This window comes from Tiliqua scincoides, chromosome 8 (genome assembly GCF_035046505.1).
Source record: "Tiliqua scincoides isolate rTilSci1 chromosome 8, rTilSci1.hap2, whole genome shotgun sequence".
In the NCBI taxonomy this organism is placed as follows: Eukaryota; Metazoa; Chordata; class Lepidosauria; order Squamata; family Scincidae; genus Tiliqua; species Tiliqua scincoides.
Window position 1 is genome coordinate 31,347,989 of NC_089828.1, and position 16,259 is coordinate 31,364,247.

General features: G+C 44.1%; 1 protein-coding gene across 1 annotated transcript; it reads left to right on the plus strand.

The window, feature by feature from the left end:
- Nucleotides 1-414: 414 nt before the first annotated feature.
- On the plus strand, nucleotides 415-13,802 carry R3HDM4 (R3H domain containing 4). Its single transcript, XM_066636554.1, has 8 exons — nucleotides 415-564; nucleotides 3,204-3,358; nucleotides 4,156-4,274; nucleotides 7,290-7,413; nucleotides 8,694-8,779; nucleotides 10,441-10,526; nucleotides 11,331-11,386; nucleotides 12,901-13,802. The coding sequence occupies exons 1-8, from the start codon at nucleotides 479-481 to the stop codon at nucleotides 13,002-13,004; spliced, it is 816 nt and encodes a 271-aa protein (XP_066492651.1). The 5' UTR covers nucleotides 415-478; the 3' UTR covers nucleotides 13,005-13,802.
- Nucleotides 13,803-16,259: the final 2,457 nt, after the last annotated feature.

Here is a 16,259-nt window from a genome sequence, read left to right on the forward strand (position 1 = left end):
CCAAGGTAAGGGAACAAGTGTTCCCATGCCTTGAGGATGCCCCTGGGACTGTCCCTCCACCATAGGTTGCACATAGGTCCACCACTGCCTTGCCCCACTGGTACAGCTGCACCGGCCCTGGAAAACTGGATAGGATTGGGCGCTTAGTTACCATGCATTTAAAGTTGAGAAATGCACTGCAATCCTTGCAATTCTGCCCCATATTTGCAACCCTTTTTGCTGCACCATTGCATTGCATGGCCGCAGTCCCCTCCAGACCAGCACAGCGCCTTTGCAGCCCCTTTGGATGTCTCCCCTGCTCGCTGCTACCAGCAGCTGCAGGAAGGGTTAAGCTCAGCCGAGCGGCCAGCACCGCCTCCAGCCCGGCCTCTCCTGCCTGCCTGCCTCCAGACTGACGCTACTTCCTAGGGCGGCACAGCCTGGGGAGCTGAACCAACCCGACTCCATCTTGAGGGGGCCAAGCGAAGCCGGGGCGGCAATGGTGGTGCTGAAAGGGAGAGAAACTGGATGCCCCAGGGGGGCCCAGGAGGAGGGGGAAGGAGCTCCTTTAGAGCAGTCCTATGGGTGAGTAGGAGGAGGATGAGGGGGGCAGCTGGGTCCTCCGTTCATGGGGTGTTTGTTGTTGTTACTCCAGTGAGTAAAGCCCATCTTTAAAGGAATATATATATATATATGGAAGCCCCGGTACCTGGGACAGTGACATCACATGATGTCATCACGTTTTATTGTATGATGTCATCTCATGATGACATTGTGATGTCACTTCTGGGTTCTCCTTGGAGGAATAGGAGGTGGAAGTGCTGGCGGCTTCGTGCCCCCCCTTGTATTCCTTCTCTGAGCCTCCACAGGAGAAGGAATGGGGGTGCACAAAGCCACCAGCGCTGCCTCCTCCAGGGAGAACTCAGAAGTGACTGCCTTGCACTTTGTGCCTTCTCCCCCTCTCCCCCATGTAGCACCTAGGGCAGGGGCCCCTCAGGCTTACACCTCTGCTGACCAGCCAGATGCCTCTGGGAAGCCCACATGTAGGCATGAAGACAACAGCCCTCCCCTGAGATTGCTGGAAATCCCCAACATCTGGCTACTTGGAAATAGCAGTCCCTGGACATAGAGGCCCCCTTGTGCTAGTCTATGAAGAGCCCTGCTGGATCAGAGCAAAGGTGCCATCTCATCCAGCTGCATCCTTCTCCCCCCCAGTGACTAACTAGATGTTCCACTTGGAAACCTCCAAACAGGACATGAAGGTAACAGCACCCTCCCCTTGTTGCCTGACCCTTCTTATTCAGAGATTGACTACCCTGGATATGGAGGTTTCATTTAATGTGCCTAAGTTTACTTGAAACCTGGCTTCTTTAATTGCTTTTATCTCATCCGTCTTCAAAAGAATGTAAAATGTGGATTTTCTAAATTTTCTAAATGAGCCTAAATGCTTCATTTAGCCCAGTATCTTGTCTCCAGCGGTGACTTCAGAAAGGCTTCCTGTCTCATGGCCTTCTGGTACCCAACAAAATGTTCTCATTTTGGCATGCCTTACAACTTGGCTTAGTTGCTAAATTTACTTTCTTGCTGGACTTTAGTTGCCTTTCTTTTACAGCTGTGTGCTTGTTATGATGCTTTGTCTTTTAAAATTTTATTTATGCTTTGAATATTAGTATGTGTGTTTATATGTGTACAACATCTGGTTGATGTTTGCCATCATGAGCATTTTTTTAAAATGGGTCATGTGTTGAGACCAAGGCAGCATTGGCAGTTGGTGGCAGAGGAATGTTCCAGCCAATTATGTTATTTTGCCTTTTTCCTCCCTCCTCATCGATGGAAACATTTGGTCTCTTTTTGGATCTGTCTAGAAGATCTGGCAGACTGGCTTCTGTCTCCTTGTTCTCTTAACATCTCTTTCAGAAAATGGAACTTGTTGGAAACCTTTATTTGAGCACAAAAACAGATGCATCCAGAACGGAACAATACATTCTCTTTCTCTTTTCTATGTGTATAGTTCTTTAGGGAAGGAAAACATTTATTTAAAAAAGAAAATCCCACAGTGTTCCTGTGGCTGCTGTCAATTTGCTTGTATTTATTTAGAAAATTGCTGTAGAGACTGGCTTCTGCTGCAAAAAGAACTAGACTTGATAGCCTGATCTGTCATGCAGGTAGCTGCTTGCTTTATCTTCCTGTGTTCTGTCAAAAGAAGGCTAGCTTGGAAGTCTTTTAGGCCTACTTCTTACTCATCAGGATAAAACTGTATCTGACCTCTGAAGTGAGGTGGCAGCTCACTTGATTGCATTCTTCTCTCTACAAAAGTAAAATAGATTAAGACTAACCTCCTATGGAACCTCCAGCTCCTGCAGGGTCTCCTTTTTACAAGAATCTGTATTCAGGATTGGCTTTGTCAGTTTAAAATGCAGAGTGCATTCTTAGGATCTCCAAACAATTAAAACTCATGATTGATTTCAGGACAGGATTACATATACAGTATTGCAGTGTTTCTTCTAATTATTTGTACTATCTATTCTTGCTCATTGAAGTTGGGTCCTCATCATGTTTTAAATACTATATTGAGAAGACAGAAACCCAACTGTGTTTTAAATACTCTGAATCTCTTAACTATTAGGTGTAATTAGTTGTGTTAAAAGCAATCCTGACTCTGCAGTCTTGCTTACAGGCAGGAGAAGTGCCCTGTTGGATCAGAGCAAGAGATCAATCTAGACCAGTATTCTGTTTTTGACAGTGGAAGACCAGATGCTTTCAGGAAGTCTCTAAGCAGGGTATGAAGGCCAAAGCACCCCTCTACCGATGTTTCTTCCACAACTGTTGTTTGTGGATGGACTGGAAGTTCCATCTAGTTCACATGGGTAATAAGCCCTGGCAGATCTATCTAAGAGCATAAGAACTTCCTTTATTTATTCAGTACAAAGGTTCATTTAATCAATGCTTCTTTGCAAGAGATTGCCTGCTGGAAACTGACCAATGCATTGCCACCTACCCTCTAGCCGACTCTGCTTTAAAGATTTAGGTTATGCTCTCAACATAACACCTGCCTCCTTCTTGCCATGTGTGGGCAAGGACTGCTGTGTCCATGCCAAGGTTATTTCTGCTCAAGTTATCGTGTTTGTGTTCCCTTGATGTGACACGCTGACCTTAAAGTGATGTGCCAAATTAACTTTCTTTCCCCTGCACCTGTCTGTCTCCACTGGGCTCTTTCTTTGCAGAAGGATTGAAGATTGCCTGCCTCCGCTGGCAAACGCCTCCACCAAAAGATTCTCACCAGCCAAACGGAAACAGTACTACATCAACCAAGCCATTCGCAACTCGGACCTCATCCCTAAGGCCAAAGGCCGCAAAAGCCTTCAACGCCTAGAAAACAGTAAGTGTTGGGTGGGTGGGTAAGGCTTGGAAGACTTGGCACTCGAAAGAGCTGTCTAGTTCCTGCTGTTGTAGAACGTTAAAATTATTTCTGTTCAAAATTTTAGAATTCTTCTCAATGTTTTAATACATGTTTTTGGTCTCTTTTCTGATTGGCGCTGTTGGTTCATCAGACATTTATGGCACTTTGTTGGTCTGGTCTATTCAAACGAGTCTATGAATTTCATGATCTCTGCCTCTTTGACCCAAGTGCCCCTCTTGGCTCCACGGACACCAGTGGAGACAAATGGTCTCCAAAATTATCTTGCACATCTATAGTGTTTCCTATTGTTGAACCCTCTATGAGGGTATTTTACACACACCTGAAACAGTACAGCCAAAAGGCTGTGAAAAAGGCCATTCACAGCTTTTGTGAATCTGCCATTTGAAGATAACCATATCGTTTACAACAGGAGCCATAGTTCACAAGAGTTTACAAGAGTACCACAATAAATCTGCTAATCTTTAGGGTGCCTCAAGCTTCTTAGGCTGCAACCCTATATGCACTGACCTGGGAATAAGTTCCATTGAATTCGGTGATTTGCCTCTTACCCCTCTAGAATAATAAAGTAGTAGCGTTTGGCCTGTTTTATCTGTAATTTGATGGGGCCAATCAGGGTTGAGAGTTGCAGCCGCCAATCAGGGTAGGTGCGTAGTTGTCACTGAGGATTAGATGACCATGTCAGCAGGTGCAGTATCGCCCCAGAGGTTCTAGCCCTACATTTCATCATGGATTCTGTATCTTTTTTTTTTCCCCAGCTCGATACCTGATGACCCTTTTGGAGCGGGATGAATGTGCCACTGAGGAGGGGGAGCTAGCCCACCCTGCAGCCCCAAGTATCTTCACTGAAGCCTGCAACAATGAGACCTACATGGAGGTATCTGTGCTGTCTCTTTGCTAAACCTCAGATTTGCCAGCACTCCTGAATTGGGGCATTCCCTTTTAGAGTCTCTCCCTCTGTTAACATGTTCTCTCATTTTCCCTCCCCTCCCCCAGTCTTTGCCAGCTTCACCTTTATGGAGATTCCCCAAACATACTGGTGCTCCAGCATCCAAACTTAAGTGAATAATTTTACTTACCGTGATACCTCTTGCAAACTTTGCAAAACCTGGGTTGCCAGAACAGGGCACACCTCTGTGCAGGAGCTCTGCTGCTTTGCAAGTTAATCAGTTTTGCTAGACCTGATAGTTGAAAGTTGGGGCCCATGATTTTTAGCATACACAGCAGTGTAATTTGAACGACTAGACTTAAAAAAAAAATTCTTAAGCAATGTTAATGTTCAGGCCAGGTAGTGGTGACTAGGGGTGGTATGAGGCATTTGTCACTTCTGTCACATGGGAAAGAGCATCATGAAACTATGGAGCAAAATGTCTGAAGGCAGTAATACACTGCCACTTCCCCTCCCCCCTTTGGTGCAAGGGTTTGAGGAAGTAACTCACTCAGAAGTAAGTTTGAGTAAACACTGGTGGCATAATTTAGTGCTTAGTCACACCTGCTTGTTCCTGCCCATTTCTAGAAAGATTACAGACATACTGTATTTATGCAGAAGGAGTCACAGCACTAGCTCTGATAGCTAAGCAGAATTTCCATGCCTGGGGACAGCGTGCCTCTAAATACCAGGTTCTGTGGGACTAACAGTGGATGGTCAGCCCCCATGTGCCTTGCTCCTGAGCTCTCTGGAGGGATTTGACTAGCCACTGTTCGAACAGGATATTGGACTAGATCAGTGGTCTTTTTCATGCCACAACCCAAATAAATAAGTATGAGACTGGGGGACCCACTATGGATTCCACCCCCTTCCCAGGATCCTTTCTGCCTACCCCTGTTACCACCCACTCTGCACCCCAGCATTGCGCACTCCCAACATTGTTCACTGTAGCCAGATATTCTGGATAGAGAGAGCAGAAAAAGTTAGCCTGAAGCCTAGTAGTAATGAAAGCTACTTTAGACTAAGAACCTGAGCAGTAGTGGGACACATCTCCTGGTAACTGAAAGGGTAAACCAGATGCCTCCTCCTTTACCTGATGGTGCTCTAGTTCAGTGGTCCTCAAACTTTTTCATTCCTAGAAGTTGCTGTGAACCCACCACGGAGGCTTCATGACCCCATTGGGGTACCATTCCCAAGGTTAAAGAACACTGGACTAAATATATCGCTGATTTTAGAAATGGGCTGTGTCAGAATGCCAGATGCAAGGGAGGGCACCAGGATGCAGGTCTCTTGTTATCTGGTGTGCTCCCTGGGCTGCTGTGAGATACAGGAAGGGCTGCTTCCTGTATTTGGTGGGCTGCTGTGGTGGGCTGCTGTGAGATACAAGAAGCTAGACTAGATGGGCCTATGGCCTGATCCAGTGGGGATTTTCTTATGACCTGAGCCAGCAGGAGTAGTCTTGCATTGCTAAATAGAACCTCCATGTTTAGAGGCAATTTACCTTTGAGTACCAATTGATAGAAACAAGCAGTGGAGGAGGGCTGTTGGCTTCCTGCTTATGAACGTCCTAAAAGTATCTGGTTAGTCATAATGATAAATGGCATGCTAGATTCAGTGGGCTTTTTGTCTGATCCAGCACTGCTCTTACTGTTTAAGAGAAAAAGCATAGTACCACAGCTAGAAGGAATGGGCGCCTTTTATTTCCTATTGCAACAATTTATCAGAGTCAGACTTCTGGAGAAAAAAACCCCAAAGCTGTGAATCTTGCTTTCTGCTAATTTCAGGAAGTTTAACTTGTATCATCTGCCACTGAAGTTAGGTGAAGCAGCAAGCCTAATAGATGATGTAGTCATTGCTGTGGTTACTGCAATTAATGATGCCAATTTCCTTGTAGCAAAAGACAGAGAAGGGAACTTAGATATCAGGGTGTGGCAAAAATCCTTGAGTTTCCTTTTGGGGGGGGCTATTTTTCACTATTTTTAGATCTTCTTTAAAACCTTTCCCTCCCTTCCAGACTTCTGTGATGTCTCAGAATGCTTAAAAGCAGCTGTGGCATCTTGTTGTCCTCATCTGAATTCAGTGCTGTTCTAGAAAGGCCACACAGCATCTCAGATAAATTTTATGTTGCTTTCCTGCCTGTGCATCTGGAGTTCCCCCCAGAGGCTAAGGCTGCTGGCCAACCCTCTTACTGAGATTGGCACGCGCCCACTGAAACCCACCTGGCTGGGAAAAGAGGCGGGATAGTATGCCCAGGTGCTCCTCAGCCCTCTAATCAAATGACCCTGTGACATCAGCAACCCTTGATTTTATTTTTTGCTCCAGAGCAGGGATGTTTCAGTGCTGTTGCCACAGAATGTCATTGAAAGAGCCTGGAGTTTGGCGGAAGGCACATCTCTTTACTTCTTCTCATTGTGAATGCAGGGCCCAGGTTCTTAGAAAACTAGGGTAGCATGCTCAGCAATTCGTGCAAGGATTGTGTGTTCATCTTGCTTGCCTTTAACCTGATTTGTTCTTTTTGGACCATCCACTCTGCTTCCCTGTTTTTAATTTCCTAATGGCTGTTTGAACTTTGCCTATTGGTGTGTGTCTCTTCCATTACTTTTTCCCATCTGTTCTTGGGTTTCTTCAACCCTGTTAAGAAATCCTTTGCGTTGCTCTTTATTGCCAGCTTAGTCACAGTTCCACAATCAGTGGTTTGGCCACACTTTGCTGGATCAATCAACCCTTGCTACTACTTAGTTTTATGCAGGATTCCTCACAGATCAGGGGTCTCTCTTGCTAACAGATGGAGAGGTTTTGCCAAGGTGATCTCTTCCAGTTTGGTTTTTCCCTTCCATCTTGGGTGGCGGCAGCAGAAACTATTGTGTGTTCCCAATAACTCTCAGTTTGACCACGGTGTGGGAAGAGGGAGAAAGGGCTGTCATCCTCACTCTTCTGACGTTGCATACTCTGTCTCCTGGCTAGATTTGGAATGACTTCATGAACCGGTCTGGTGAGGAACAGGAGCGAGTCCTCTTCTATTTGGAGGAAGAAGCTGCAAAGAAGCGGAAAAACAAGTTGCCTGACAAAGAGGAGATCAAGTGGAAAGGTACAGAGGTTAAGAGCAGCTGAGCTGGCCTGATGTGGCCAGAAAGCTGGTATCTTCCTTTTGTCATCAAAGCACAGAGAGTGATGATGGCTGTAGGTTTCAAGGGCTTAGAAGGTAAATGCTAGGGAACAGTGGCCATGTTATTAGCCATGACAACGAAGAATGGAACCTCTGTATATGGAGGTAGTCTATTTCTGGATGCCAGGGGTTGGGAACAAACATGAAAGAGAGGGCAGTAATCTCCATGTGCTGCTTGAAGGCTTCCTGAAGGTGTCTGACTGTCCAGTGTTGGAAACAGGATGCTGGATCCACCCTGTTATGATCCAGTAGCATTCTTCATGTGCTCTTAAAGTAATTTTGCTACAGATGAACTTTTAAACTTGCATGAAGCTGCTGAAATAGAATTCTTTCTTACAAAGTAATGTGGTGGAGCTAGGGCTTGATAGTGGAAATGCGGGCAAGGCTTCATTTCTAAAAAGAAGGGTGCTCCAACTTGGATAGAAATTCTGCCATGTTCCCTAGAAAAACGATCTACTCTTTAGTTGTGGGAGGGAGGGAATCTGTGGGTGGGGGAGGCACTCTGAACATGGTCAGAAGTACTTTGTTTTTGTTTATTTTAATGAGAGGGGTATGCCCATGGATAAGTGCTGAACAGGTGTGTTTAAAGGAAGAAGGGGTGGGGCTATGAAACCTAAGAGCAAACAATAATAAACAGAATAGATGGAAGGAAATAGGTTTTACCCAGTGTGTAATTAATCTGTGGAACCCCTTGCCACAGGATGCTGTTATGGCACCTGGCCTGGATGCCTTTAAGACAGGATTGGAGAGATTTGTGGAGGAAAGTTTACCATAGGTTACAAGTCATGACGACTTTATGTCATGTCTGGATTTTAGTGATAGCATCTCTCTGAATGTTGGATATAGGGGAGTGGCACCAGGATACAGGTATTTTGTTGTCTTGTGTACTCTGGTGGGCCATTGTGAGATATAGGAAGCTGGACTAGATGGGCAGATGTCCTGATCTAGCAAGGCTCTTCTTATATTAACCGCAAGAGATCTTTTGTAACTGCTAACACCACTGCAGATGCCATTTTTCCCCTCTGTGTTCTCATGATTCTTTAACCCCTTCCTCTTCTTTTTTTATTGGTGCTAAAAACACATAGGAGAGAAATGAATAGAGACATTTATATATTGCTTCCTGAGAGACAGATATTCAAGTGATGTAGCTTTGTGACCTTTTCTTCTCTTGTTGTGACTTCTTTTGCACCCTGCCATTGCAGAGCACCCAGCGTACTCGCCCAAAGAGTGTTTCCAGCGCATCAGCCGCCGCCTACGTTCAACTCTCAAACGGAGCCGGATTCCCATGGTACGTCCTGTAAGGGATGTTCCTCTGTTTTGCAAAAGAAGGAATTGTACTGAGTTGACTTCAGTGACCAGTTTTCACAATGAGGTGATCTCCTAACCAAGAACTAAGCCAGGTGTAAGAGCTGCCTCCACCATTTTTTTCTTGCCTGGCTCCTCTGTCTGAAAAGCAACCTCATGTGCAGAAATTAAGCGAGTGACCATTGCTCCATCACTTCCTCTTCTTGTCAGAAAAAGTGTCCTCTGCTAAATTTGAGTGTTGGGGGCTGCCCTCAGAGTCACATAAGCTCTTCTGGCAACTCTTTTCTTGTAAAACAGATCAGTGGCATTGCCAACTTTTCATAGTGATTGCTGCTCCTGTCTACCTCACCCAGATTATGCAGATATCTGGCAGGCAATTTGCTTTTCTCCTTCATCTTCTGATTTGAGGGTCAAGCTGACTGTTTCCTGGTCGGTTGGCAACCTGACAGCATGGCAAACTTATGTGTTAATGTGCATAAAGTGTTTTCAGTTCATGAATAGGTACCAGCTGGTACCTATACCAGAGAGGCTTTGCAGGCAGAATTCAAATTGTCTTGAGCCTTTTACACTTTCTAAAGGGAGACTGTCCTATACTTCGTCACACTCCCAGGGTTTTGGGTGCTCAGAGTTCTTGATTCCTGAACCCTAGAGCCTCAAGAACCCCTGTTCGGTAGAACTGCCACCACCCTGTATGTGCCAGTGCCTCAGTCCAGGGACACTGAGACCCTCTAGGCTTAACTATATCCCTTGTAGGCACTGAGCACTTTCTTTACTTAAAGTCTCAGTCCTCAAGTTACTAGTCCACAATGAGGATTTTTGGTAGCTTGCTGAATGGCTAGGCAGGATTCTGAACCTTTGTCCCCAACAGACAATGAAACAATATGGTAAAAGTATTTTTACTTTATTAAGTACATAGGGTTACAAAAGTTACAAAAGGCAGCAAATGCTAGAGGCATAAAAACTTCTAGGAAACATATCAGCATAAAATAACAAAGCTAACTGGCTATCTCTATTATTTTTTAACTCTCACCTGGGTCAGCTTCATTTGTAGATCTTTAGCCCAGTTACCTGTGGGGCCACATGGTCCTGGCGGGGCAGGATGTGCACTCACCACCTTTTTCCACCAAGAGACAAAGACTCAAAGACCAAGAGCAAAAAAGACCAAGACAACCCCCCCCCCCCCGGGCTCTGTTCTTATACTTCTCATGCCAACAGGATGGGATGATTCTGTACTTCTTTGAACTGACCAATCAGAACTCTTGGGGACAGAATCTTCTCGAAGTGGGGCTGGATGCTAGCCCTCTTAGTTCTCCCCCTCCCCACTAGGGATTCATGGGCGCCTCTCGGTCTGCTGAGGTGCTACATTATCACCTTTCATTGAGTTGTAAATTCCTTACAGCTAGGATGCAAGCCACTTCTATGTTACTGGGTTACTTTGGTTCAGGCTTTGCAATGCTACTAGGCCTGAACTGCACATATTCATGACAGAGACACCAAAAGCGGTGATATGTTTACATTTGCTGTTCTCTTTTTGAGGCCTGTCCTCCTGGCTGGAGTTTGTCCTTCCTGTTTTTCTCAGCGCTTTGAACACCTGCGTAGCCCTCGCACATCACCACTTAAAGACGACACTTCTTATTTTTGTAGGAGACCTTGGAATGTTTGGAGGAGGAGTTATTGGCCTTTTTCTCCGTTAGTCCTCACTCTGTCTACACAGCCCTGATGGACAATAGGTAAAGGCAGGTTCCACATTGCTTTGGTGTCAACAATACCTTGAGTCAAACTGTGTACGTGCAGGGTTTCACAATGTTTTGAGACAATGATTGTACACAGTTCAGTAAACTAACATCACATTTGCATGATGTTTTTCATTCTGGAGTTTGGTCAGCAGAGAGTTTCTGCTTAATCTTAATTCAGTTACCCAGTTTTCAATCTTTTTGCCTTTGATTCCCTGAGACTCCTGCATAATGCATGATTCTGGGGCATATAACTTAGGTTTACTTAACTCAGTGATCAGTGAGACCAAGGGCTCAATCCTAACCCACTTTTCTGCACTGGCATAGTTGTGCCAATGGGATGTGTGCTTCATCCTCCAGTTGGGTGGCATTCATGAAGCCCTCCTCAAAGTAAGGGAATGTTTGTTCCCTTCCCTCGGAGCTGCTTTGCCCTTATGTCGGTGCTGGAAAGTGGGTTAGGATTGCGCCCCTAGTAACTTGCCTGTTTAAAAAAATGGCAAGGGTGCCAGATTAGGGACCCAGACTGGCAAGGGAACCAATTACACTAGGGAGCCAGTGTATAGGGTTGCAGCCCTATACACTTTCCAGGGCATGAGCCCCACTGAACACAATGGAACTTTCATCTGAGTAGCATACATAGGATTGCATCAGAGAGGTCCTTTTTGGTCTTTGCCAACTTGGGTTCACCTCTCTGGAAAAGGACGTGTGTGCTATCTGAAGCTGCTTCCATTTCAGCAGCACCTCCTATGTGACCCTTTTACAAAAAGCTAATAAAATGCATTTTGTTTTTCTTCCTTGCAGCTTTGAGCGCCTGCTACTTCACGCCCTCTGCCAGTACATGGATCTTGCTTCAGCCAGTAAGAATGCATTTATTTTTCGATGTGTTTTTTGTTCTTGTTTTAATTTTGCTGGAAACTAACCCTATCTCTTCCTTCCAGCGAGGGTGATACCTTTGCAGGGAGCCTCCCAGTTTACAATCTGGGTTTGCAGGCTAACTGTAATCTAACTTCTTGCAAGTATCCATTTAAGTTAACTGAGCAGTGTGGATGGGGATCAAGCTTTCTTGAATTTGTACTTAAAACTTAATTAATAGTGGCGGCAGGCCTAGCTAAGTCCCCAAACCTTACTCCAGTACCAGCATTTTCATCCTTACATTATTTGATATAAAAATCAATAGGGTGCCTTTTAGTTTCTGCTCCACCAAGGAAGCATAGCTAGACTCTACACCAGTGGGGGTGCGGGGGAGGGATACCAGCAGGCAGAGCTTTCATATTAGAAGGAGGGAGGTAATTTCAAGAACGGGTTGCCTCTTGCATGGATGGTAGACATTGACTTAGGTGAGGCATGCTCTTGTCTCTCTTGTATAGGGAGGAATGCCTCTTCCAAGGTTTCGATTTCTTTAGATTATTTGCACACATGCACACAGAGTCCTTCAGTTCTAGAACACAACAGTCAGTTCACAAAACGTTACAAAAAGCAAGCAACAAGATGAGGCATTCCCTCACAGGGGAAGAGGTGCTTCTTTTAAGATGAAGTGTTCCTACTCCTCTCTTACAGAAGGGGGTGCCTCTTCTCTTACACATAGGGAGAGTACCTCTTCTAAGGTGGAGTTTCTTGGTGGTACCCAATAATAAAAAAATAAACAATCAGAAGCCTTTACATTTTTAAAGAAGACATTACTTAGGATTGCAGGTATTTTTGAATGTGAATAAGTGACTCCTGGGAGGCAGGATGATACACCTTTGGGCATGTAATTAGAAATCTAGATTGGCAGTTCCTGTGCCCAGATCTGCCTCCAAAATCAAAAGGCCAGCAAAGTTGTTAATAGCCATTCATGTCAGGAAAGAAGGGGGCAACACCACTATTGAAAAGTTTTTCAAGGTGGAGGGGTGGTTTACTGGAAATTAGCAAACCAATGTCTTCAAAAGGGTGTTCCCTTTTGGGTATTGATTTTCAAGTCACTTGTATTCCCCTTGATAAGACGCTGTGAGCTGGAAACATGTCTGGGAACTGATTTCTATAAACTACTGCTGCACCTTGAGAGTCTTTTGTTCTTCATAGCTGGTTTCATGCCGTTTTTTTTTCTGTGGATAAAAGTATAGAAGGAGAAATGGTGAGATGTTTAGCTCCTTGGATTAGGAGTGAGGACCCTGGGTTCAAATCCTCACATGATGCTCACGGGTGATTTTGGGCTAGACACAGTTTCAGCCTACCCAACCTCACAGAGTTCATGTGAGAATAAAATAGGTGGTGGGGGAACCATATATGAAGGGTATATCATATATACCCTTTGAAGGGTAGGATAAGAAATAATAGTAGCTATAGGTGTGAATGGCCATTCTAATTGAAATTCTTAAATCTTTCTCTCCAGGTTCCAATTATGAAGGAAAATGCCAAATGAAGGTCAGCAACAAACACACGGTCTTTTTGCCCCCAGAGCTTCTACTTTCCACATACCTGGAGCAGATGAGCTGATACCCGTTAGAAGAAGATGAAATCCCCTTCCACTAACGCCACCCTACTCCACTTGCCTTCTGTTGGCTTTTTAAGATTTTAAAAATGAATAAATGGTATTTGTGCATGGGAGGGGTGGTATCAAATAGTGAGGAATCCTCCTTTTCTTTTACCCCTACCTCCAGATAAGATGGTGTTACAGTTGAATAGGTTGTGGGCAGGCCCAGTGCTGGTAGACAGTGACACAATTTGTCATTTGGGCCTCCTTGGCTGACCCCACAACTCCCCCGCTCCAATTTATAACCCACTACTTTCCAACTAGCTGGAGGCAAAAGATATTTAATGGGAAATGGGGAGCAGCTCAAGGGTGAGGGAGAGCCATAAAAATGTTAGGCATAATTGCTTAGCAACCAGCTACAAGCAGCTTCATTTTCATAAAGGGTCAGAAGAGGCTGCCTAGAGATGGTTGTTAAGCAGCTGCCTGCTTCTTTTGGTCCTCTGTCCTTTGGAGCAGACCTCGGGCCTGTTTTGAAGCCTTTTGCCATGAGGCTGCCTTGATGACAGGAAAAGACAGATGTAGATGTAGATGAAAAGACAGGAAAACTACCAGTTGGATGTAGTTGGTAGCTGTTGTGTCGTCCCACCTCAACCCATTCAGCAAGCAGTCTTAAAACAAGGGCTTTAAAAAACTGATATTAATATTGCTCTTTCCTTTTGCAAGCACATATAGAAAGAAAGCACACAAATACACCACCAGCTCTGTGCTCTCTCTCTGTTGCAGCAGCAACAGCAGCTGGACCTCTTGATTTTCAGCACATCTATTTATGACTTGGCTGTTTTAAAAATAAGTGTGATAGTTTTAAACAAGACGGGTGAAAGAAGTTTAATAGCCGGATTTTAGCTTTATATTTTATTTTGCATTTCAATGCTCAAATTACAGGGAAGCCAGATGGACCTGGTCCCTTTGCCAGTCAGGATTGTCTCTTTCAGCTACTGCTTTCAGAGGGTTTCATACGGCTAAAAGTAAAGGGATTCAAAGTAGATACCATTACAGACCCCTGATCTTTCCTGCAAAAGTTGAGCACTGTCAGAACTTTGTCCAGCTAGGCTGCCTCTAAACATGGAGGCTCAGTGTTTTTGTTTTTAAAAGCCGTCATGGCCAACAACATCATATCATGTTTGTTTAGCTACTCATCTTGGTGGTGATTTCAGCATTGTTGTTGTTATGTCAACCCCCTCTGCTTACACACAAACCAGGAATTCCTGGTATTGTCCCCCTTTGGTGGTTCTGTGGAGGAAAAGCTTCCCAAATTGGCCTTTTGCACTTTAATCAGAATTAAAGTGTAAGCACTAGTTGTTGGAATCATGTCTGATCCGGCCATGAATTCATGAATTCATGAAGTCATGAATTCAGCAGAGAGATTTAAGGCCCGATCCAGTACTGATTCACACTTGGCCAGCCTGCCTCATTTTCTAAAAGTACGAACAAACTGTTTCAGATGTTTTCTACCCCTTGGTAGAAGCTCACCCTATTTTATAAAATGTAATATAGGGTATCTTTTTATATATACACATATATCTGTAGGCTTTGAAGAGAATGGATTTCTTTCCCATTCTCAAATCACTGTGTACAGCCATATTTTTTTCTGCAAGATGGGATATTGCTTACAGTAGTTTTTTTCTTCTTCTTAGAATCAGTTCTGTAGTGCTATAAACTTACATCCTAAGTGACTTTCTAAAAGAAGTGATCTGTCTGTTGGTCTGTTAGTACAGTCTTGCAAAAAAACACAAAATGCCCACACAAGCGACTAAATTACAGTAGAAAACAAAGTAATAGCATTTTGAAGATTACATTTGAAGGCTGAGTTTTCAGTAGCTGCTGTGAAACTTAACACAAATGCAAAATTTCATCCTTTTGTGCTCTGGAGATCAGACTTTGAGGAATGCTTTTGTAAATAACTGACTCTCTAAATTGGCTTAAATCATCTCAATTAAAATATCCACTTTCATTGTGTTTTTGTCCCTCTCACTCCACCCCACCACCATTTGACATCATTCACACTTGAGAATGTAATGAAAAATAAGCCAAATTAAAACAGACAGTTCTGCGAGTAAATTTGAACTCGTTTCCATGGAGGGTGAATTGGGCATGGAGTTTTTGCTAAATGGATTTGAACTTTAGGTACAGAGTAGGTAAAATGTATATCTTGTATAGTTTGACAGTATAGTGTGTGTCAGCTTTCAGGTTACACAGAATGCTTCATCATGCATCATGTGCGGAATGTATTCTAGGTGGGGGAAGACTGGCTTACTGATTCATAAGAGTCTTTCTCCAAACTTTCTGCTAATGACTGGATTTTCTTGCATGTTCAAAAGTGTGGCAAGCCAAAGTTTTATTTTTAATTCAAGCTGCCAAAGGTGCAGTGCTCATTTTGAAAATATTCTGCTTATTGCAAATTGTGTATGTAGTGATGTTGTATTGTGATCTGGAGTCTGTTTTGAGAAGTTGTTTCCTTTTTTTGAGAAAGTGAAACTTTTATCTTTCACCTCCCCTAGTGGAAATTCTGTGATGACGTTCGTATTTTGGAAGAGGGTGAGAGATGGGAGTGGTGGGCTTTTACTGGGCAGCCAATATCTTTGCGTGAACTGGCCCTAAGCAGTGAAACTTTTCCTGGACAATACTGCTTTAAGTTGCAGGTGATTACATGTTGGAATAGTTCCTCGTTGGGGGGGGGAAATAAATTGCTGGCATTCGGGGGGGGGGGGGATGGGGGACACTAAGTTTCTACAGGTGCTTCAAAAGCTTTTGTTATGGCTCTGAAGCTGGGGGGCGTTGCTTTACTCCAGCAACCAGGTGCCTGAAGAAGCTTAGCATTTTGCCACCCCGCTCCAGAAACACCAGTGAAAAAATTCCTGCATAAAGAAAACCAATGCATCAGGGAGAAAATTTTCACTCATGTGCTGGTTTTCTATATGCAGGGAAAGCATAGGGTGGGTGAGCATTCATAGTTTTCACATATACACACCCATGCCCCTCTGGAGTACAGTGGTACAATCTGAGGGAAGCTTTACCACTTGGTTCTGCAGAGCATACAAGCTGACCTTGAACGTAGTAGCAACTGTGGTTTGTTGTCACATTGACACTGTTTCCATGTAAATAAATGTTGATACTTTTAAGAGCTCTGTTCTTTTCTTTTTAAAGGCACTTGTCTCATCATGTTTTGTACTTAACATGTTAGAGGTGGGTCTTTGTATGAATAGAGGCTTTGAATTGCA